The sequence below is a fragment of the Mesoplodon densirostris genome, chromosome 15 (genome assembly GCF_025265405.1).
Source record: "Mesoplodon densirostris isolate mMesDen1 chromosome 15, mMesDen1 primary haplotype, whole genome shotgun sequence".
In the NCBI taxonomy this organism is placed as follows: Eukaryota; Metazoa; Chordata; class Mammalia; order Artiodactyla; family Ziphiidae; genus Mesoplodon; species Mesoplodon densirostris.
Genome location: NC_082675.1, coordinates 12,383,483 through 12,390,700, shown reverse-complemented (window position 1 = coordinate 12,390,700; position 7,218 = coordinate 12,383,483). Strand labels below are relative to the sequence as shown.

General features: G+C 55.5%; 1 protein-coding gene across 1 annotated transcript; it reads right to left on the bottom strand.

The window, feature by feature from the left end:
* Positions 1 to 5,854: 5,854 nt before the first annotated feature.
* On the bottom strand, positions 5,855 to 6,130 carry HRK (harakiri, BCL2 interacting protein). Its single transcript, XM_060118069.1, has one exon. It carries the CDS (start codon positions 6,128 to 6,130, stop codon positions 5,855 to 5,857), a length of 276 nt encoding a protein of 91 aa, XP_059974052.1.
* Positions 6,131 to 7,218: the final 1,088 nt, after the last annotated feature.

The window sequence follows — 7,218 nt, the reverse complement described above, 5'->3', positions numbered from 1 at the left end:
CTGCTCGTTTTCCTCTTCCTCAAACACACAGTGCAAAGTCTCACCTCCCCAGAACACCTTGCTTCCAGGTACTCACGTGGTTGGCTCCTTTTCGTCTCTCACATCATTGTTTCCTTGGTTCCTTCTCAAAGTGGCCATCTCCAACCACTGCAGGTAAGGAGCGCCCCAGGCTCTCGCTATGAAAGGCATACCTCGGAGATATTTGCATTTTCTACAAATCGAAAGTTTGTGGCAACTCTGTGTCAAGCAAGTCTATTGATGCCATTTTTCTTTCCAACAGCATTTGCTCACTTCGTGTCTCTGTGTCACATTTGGATAATTCTCCCAATATTTCAAATCTTTCATCATTATTATATTTGTTACGGTGATCTGTGATCTGTGATCTTTGATGTGATTATTGCAAAAAGATTATGACTTATGGAAGGTTTAGATGATGGTTAGCATTTTTTAGCAATAAAGTATTTTTAAATTGAGGTGTGTGCATTGTTTTTAAAGATGTAATACTACTGCACACTTAACAGACTACAGTATAATGTAAATATAACTTTTATATGCACTGGGAAACCAAAAAATTTGTGACTCGCCTTATTGCAGGGGTCTAACCAAACCCACAATGTCTCCGAGGTATGCCTGTACATTATCTTCGTGTGTTACCTTCAGAGCCCTGAACACTTTCTGGAATTCTGTGTTAGACTGCATAATCCAAAGATGGCCACAACAATATCTTCTCTCCCACTTGCTATTCTAGAACCTTGCCACTCCCCCATGGGGTAGTGTCTAATTCCACTCCCCTTAAATCTGGGCTGGCTTGTGATCTGCTTTTAACCAAAGTGATTTCTGAAGCTGGGTCAAAAAAGGCAAAGCAGCTTCCATCTGACCCTCCGAGACACTTGCCTTTGGAGCTCTAAGATACCAGGTCAGAATCCATCTACTGTGAGGCTGCCATGTTGTGGGGAAGCCCAAGCCACAAGAGGAGACTGAGTGTAGATGCTCTGATTGGCAGTCCCAGCTGGCACCCAGCATCAACAGCCAGGCCTATAAATGAAGATCCCATCACCATGACTCAAGCCCCCAGTCAGCCTGGAACTGAGACAAGTCACCCCTGCTATGCTTTGTCTGAATTTCTAACCCACAGAAATGTATGAGCCTAATTGAATAGTTGTTTTAAGCCACTAAGTTTTGGAGTAATTGGTTACACAGCAGTTGTAACCAGAACAATCTTTACTGATTTATCATCTGTCTCTTCCCACTAAAATGTAGGCTCCATGAGAGCAGGGGCTTCTATGTCTTGGTCCTTCCTGTGTCCACCATGCCCTGCACACAGTAGGAACTCAATAATTAATAGGTGAAAAAGTGAAAGAAGCCAAATTTAGGAAACACTAATGCTCATCGTGCACAGTTTCTGAATGATTCATGTATTCACCATAGTTATTTTGTATCTACTATGTGACAAGCAAGCTGCCATGGGCTAGGGACAGTGTGGGGCAGCTCACTGTTACCATGAAATCCTGTCACACACAGTGATGACCAGAAGGGAGACAGAAGCCCCCACTCCACTCCTCCCACCCCCAATGTAGGTCTGAAAAGCTGACTTTTCAAAAAAACAGAATTATTCCCAGGTGCGGCTGTTTCTACATCCACAGCTCAGTCACTTGAATCCTGGCCTCTCAGTAGGCAAGAGAGTGACTCCCGACAGCGACCATGTGGCAGGAAGGCTGCACATCTGGCCGTTTCCCTGGGGGGGGGGGGGCGGCGGAGGGGCGGCGGGGTTTTCCTCCCCAACAGCTGTCTCCTCCTCCACTCACTCCTTTCCTTCCTTGCCTAGGCTTTCAACCTCTAAAAGTAATCCTGGCAGGGGTGCAGCAGTCTGGGAGGGAGGCCTGAGGGATGCGCCTCCAGGTTTAACCACTTAATCCCCAAAATACCTGCCAAGAACCAGTTAGCATGTCTGGCGGGCAGGCCAGACCGTCATTAATTCATTAAAGCAGGCTCCTGCTGGCCCATTATCTTCCTTGCTGCTGACCACGTCGCCTCTTGGGTGCGCAGAGTACCCCTTTCTCCCCCCTCCTCAGTCCTAAGGCAAGGTTCTGCCCACCCCAGCCGGAATCCTCCTCCTTCTCTTTCCCTCCGCCCCCACCCAAGGCAAGTGACACTTCTCCTCCCTCCCACACTTCCACCAGCCAGCGCTCACCATAAAGCATCTTTTGTTCCCTCTCCTGTATCTTGGAGCAGTGACTGGTTAAATCACACCCATTCTCCGCCCAGCCTCCCCAGCCTCCAAGGAGCTTCCCCCGAGGCTCCCTCAGAAAGGGAATCTCTCTAGTGCAGGAATTCAAGGCTCACCACCCCTTCTGCTTGCCGCCCTGGTATCATCTCCTCCCCTGCATCCCTCAAGTCATCTGACGGGCTGCGTGCTGCAGGCCCTCAAAGGTAGAAACTCCAATGCCAGTTCTGACTTTGCCATTGATCGATCCTTTGGGACAACTCAGGTGGACTCTCTCTGCCTCAGTTTCCCCTTTGAATGGCATTAACCATTTCATAGCATCCTCTGACAACTGAACTAAGTGCCAGGCACTGCACTGGGCACGTGAAATAGATGCTCTCCTATCAACCTCCCAACAATCCTGATAGAGATACAGCTCCGGTTTACAGATAAAGGCTCAGAGAGGTTATGGTTCTTATCCAAGGTCACACTGCCAGAAAGTTCTTGGGCTGGGACTTAAATCCAGTTTCATCTGATCCCTAAACCCATGCTCTTAACCCCTATACTACCCTGGCCCATGTGGCCTTGATTCCCCAAAATGGCAAGTAAGAATACTCTGGAATCACCAGCAATGACAATGGCAAAGTGTTGTCTGCTTTAGGAAAGAAAGATATTAAATGCACAATCATAGTCATGATAGCTCACATTTATATTCACTTCTTATGTGCCAGGCACTGTTCTAGAGCTCTCTGTAAATGACTTCATTTTACCCTCTTGACAACAGCTGTGCATTTAAGTACTATTATTGTCCCCATTTTACATATGGGAAAACTGAGTCTCAGAGGGGAGGTTGAATTTTTGTTTGTTTGTTTAATGATGACTTCTGAGAAAACTATTGCTGGCTCACAGTAGAGGCTCAAAACAAGCTTGTTGAAACTGCTGTCGTGCATATAGCTAAGCTCACCTTTAACCTAAGAGAATGGTCTGCCCTAGATGGCTGATTCAGGCCTCCCTGAAACAAATAAGGCACCCTGTGAGCATTCCCATTTCTCTTCTGGGGTAGGAAATGTGGAGAGGACCACACACAGAACTCAACAAACTATCTTTCTCCAGGAGATTTCCTTTCACGTCTTGCTAACTTACCGAAGGCTGGGGAAAGATGGGTTTCCCCCGGTTAAGCCAAAAGCACAAGAAAGGCCCGAGTTGGAGGTAGCAGCGAGAGAAGCCAAGTCCTTGTGATAGGGGCCGAGCCTGGGAGACCCAGCAAGGCGAACCCCGGGATGGTAGTGGTATACATTCTGTTCAATACCATTCTACCGGCGATCCGAGGGGGTGAGGTGCAGCGCGGCAGGAAAGCCGTGCCGGGCATCCTGGGGTCAGGGCACCCGAGGCGGGAGGACCCTAGAGGGTGTGCCTGCTGGGGACGCCCGGACAGGACACAGCAGGATGGAGGAGAACCCAGGGGTATGCTGAAGAGGTGGCCTGGAGTCGGGACGTAGCACGGGGCTCTGGGGCAGAATCAGACTCAGGAAGGGGAAATAAACTGCGACGACAATTATCCGCTGACGCCGCACCGGCGAAAACTCCTCCCCGTACCCCTTCCTTGTCGCGTGGGTCCTTCCCCGCGCCTGAGCTCAGAGAGGCGCGCTGCGTTCGCCCCGCGCGCCCTCGCGGAGGTTTCGGGCCACCTCCAGGGCGGCAGCCTCCTCCTGAGGGCCCCGTGAGCACCCCCGGCCCCGACGCGCTCCAGTCGGGCTCTGGCTGGGCGCTCTCCGCCCCCTGGGTGGGACGCCCAGCATCCTGCACCGTCTAGTCCCGAGAAGGCAGCGCTTCCCCAGCCTCGCCTGGTCTCCAAGCCTGGAGGAAGCGGTGTCCTAGCCCTCCTCCCCGTTTCTACTGGATTCCTCTCGCTTCCCATCTTTCTAATCCACGTTCCCACTATCTTGTCCTCCAGAAACTCTCTCTTTCTCCAGCTCCCCCGCCTTTCTTTCCTCGTCTCGCCGCCCGTTTTTTCTTTGCCTCCTTTCCCACCTTCATTCCGCCTTTCCCTAAATTACACACTTTGGGCTTCCCGTCTCTTGCTTGGCTCCCTTTTTCTGCCCCACCTCCCCGTGCCCCCGTCCAAAATTTTGGTCCTGCCTCTAGGATTCGGCGGCCCCAGCCTGGGCTTCTGCGGCCGAGGGCAGCCCCGGGCCTCTCTTCCGGGAGGTGGAGAATCGGATGGGACCTCCGAGCCGGGCAGAGAGCGTCCCGAAGCGCGCACCTCTCTTCGCCAGCGCCCGGGCTGCGCCGGCCCACGAGACATCTGTCGCCCGCGCTCCCGGCTCACACCCCGCGCACCCCCGCATCTCCCCGGGCGCTGCCACCCCCCACGCTCCGGCTGCCGCCTCTCTCTGCGGGCGCCGCGCCAGCTTCCCAGGGTGTTGGCGCACCGCGGGGCTCAGCCGCGACCCGAGCGCTCGGTTTCTATGGGCCATGGCATCCTGAGGCTGGCCTTCTCACCTTCGACCTTCACCTTCCGGCCCTAGACCCACCTTTGGTGGGCTCAGCCTGATTCTCTCCACTCGCACTCATGCAGCTCTCCTCTCTATTCCAGAATCTGCAAAGACGATCCTTACACGTTTGCTCCCCTAAAGCGCCTAGCACAGTGCCAGGCGCACAGCTGGTGCTCAGTAATTCCCCAATCCCAAGGGCCCAGCGCACAGTAGGTGCTCAGTACCTTTCTCCTACTAGTACCAGACACACTAAGCGCTCCATACTCACCCCCCACCCCCGCCGCGCAGTGCCTAGCATACTGCAGGCTCTCAAACACCTCCTCCTTCAACAAGGCCTAGCACCCAGAAAGAGCTCAACTGATGCTCTTTCATTAAGGCTTCCCCTTGGAGTTTCCCTGAGAGCCTCCGATCCCAGCTCACTTGGGGGCATCTTCTTCATCTCAGTTCCTCCGTTTGGTGAAGAGGAGGCCAAGCTCCTCAAACGGGACACCTCGCTGGAAGGGAGATGAAGTTGCCAGAGCGGAGGAAAACTTAGCTAGGGAGAAAGACGGAGCCGGCCAGAAACCAGGAGGGGGAGGAAGTCGCGAGAAGTGCTCGGGGCGCCGGGAGACGGGCAACAGAAACCGGAGAAGTGACACTTAAGGAGAAGGGGGTTTGGAGCGGCGGTGATGGAAACGGTGGCGACTCTGGAGTGGCAGGCGTCTGAAAGAGGACTGAGGACTCGTCTTGAAACCGCGATAGATTGTAATTCTTTGGCTTGGCCTGTGACTGTTCTCAGAGCAAGCCCAGTTTTTACTTATACTGTGTGTTTGCTTGAGCCGCTGGTGGGGCTTACGGAGGCTAAAGTCCTCCCAAAGCCACCCCGATGGAGAGAGTGGCAAGATGCGCTTAAGGACTCGGAAAGAAGGGGCAGAAACGGTGGAGCCGGTACTTGGAAGGAGAGGTGGGGACTGCCTAGGAGGGGGACCGAGATCCTTGCGGAGGAAGAAGGAGATGGGAAGAGAAGAACGCCAAACTTGAGGCTCTCCCGCTCCCAAGCCAGCCGCAAGTCTTCAGTCCCCAGACACCGCGCGCTGGCGCTCGCTCGCTCGCTCGCGTACCTGTTGCTCGCTCCGGCTGGGTCTCGGCTCCGGCCCCACCAAGAAGCCCCGCGTTCCTACAAGTTCCGCCTGCCGAGCAGCCAGGCCGCCAGCGCCGCCACCTGCGCGGCCGCGCACAGCCAGGGCCAGTAGGTGGGGAGCGCGCTGGGCGCCGGCGCCCTCCGGCTCCGCGCGCGGCGCCGCCACATGGTGCGCTGGTGCAGCTCGTCGCCGAGCGCCTTGAGCCGGGCGGCCGTGAGCTGCGCGGCGGACGAGCGCAGACCCAGGCGGCCCGCGCTGCAGGCGCACACCGCCGGCGGGCCGCGGCCGCGGTGCAGGGGGCACGGGCACATGACCGCTCGCCTCGCTCCCTCCCCGCGTCGGTCGCCCCTCGCCTCCTCTGCCTCGGCCTCTGCGCCTGCCTCCGCCGCGCTCCAGTCGCCGGGGGCCTCCCCTGGACACCAAGTTTCTCCTTGTGTTGTGCGTTTGTTGTGCTGACGGCGCTATTATTAATTAAAGTGTCACATGGTGGAGGGGGCGGGGAGGGCGCGGGGAGGGGGGTTACATCATCCGGCCCCGGGGGGGGGGGGCTGCAGGCAGAAGAAACCAAGAGGTAACTTTTAACCCTAGCGGCGCCGGCAGTGAGGGGGCACGCGGCTTGGGAGAAGAGGAGCGCGGGGCGCTGGGACGCCTGAAGGCGACCGGCCGCTTGGGTCTCTGGCTTCAGGGGTCGCGGGAGACCCTCGCGGAGGCGTGGAGCGCCGGGGGAGGTTTTCTCCTGCATTATTCAAAAAATGTTCCGAAGCTATTGTTTGGTTTGGGGGAGGTGGGTCGATTCAAAAATCTCATGAGAGGGCCGGATCCAACCCAACTTGCCTACTTTCAGGTCTGACTCCGCACCTGTAGGCTGCGGATACGAGCACACCCGACGCACAACCCCACCCCCATCTGAGATAGGCCGCCAGACCCTTAAGCGCCCGCAGCGCCGCTAGAAACCTTGATGGAGGCGGGGAGAGGATTAGGGGGGTCGGCCCTTAGTCTCGGCTGTTCCCGGCACACCGCGCCTCCGCCCGAAAGACCCTCACAAGGGGTTTTCCAGAAGGAAACTTATTTTTGTCTGCTTCCTTTGTCAAAATTACTTTCCTGCAGGGGTTAGTTTCTAGCGATATAACGCGCAATGGCGACTCTAAGGGGTCGGCGGGGTCGGGGATGGGGGCCTCCGGCAGGGAATTTTAGCTCCTTTTTTTTTTTTTTTTTTTCCCCAATCCGAGAACTGCCCCTATGACCCTCCAGACTAGAAAATCTGGAAGGTGCAGATGGGTGAAGGGACTCTCGGGATTCTTCGGAGGAGAATGAGACCTTCACCCGCCTTGAATCCATGGGGATTCAGAAAACTGGGGGAACCTGGAGGCGGCTCCAAGCCAGCCTTCTAGGTCCTGAT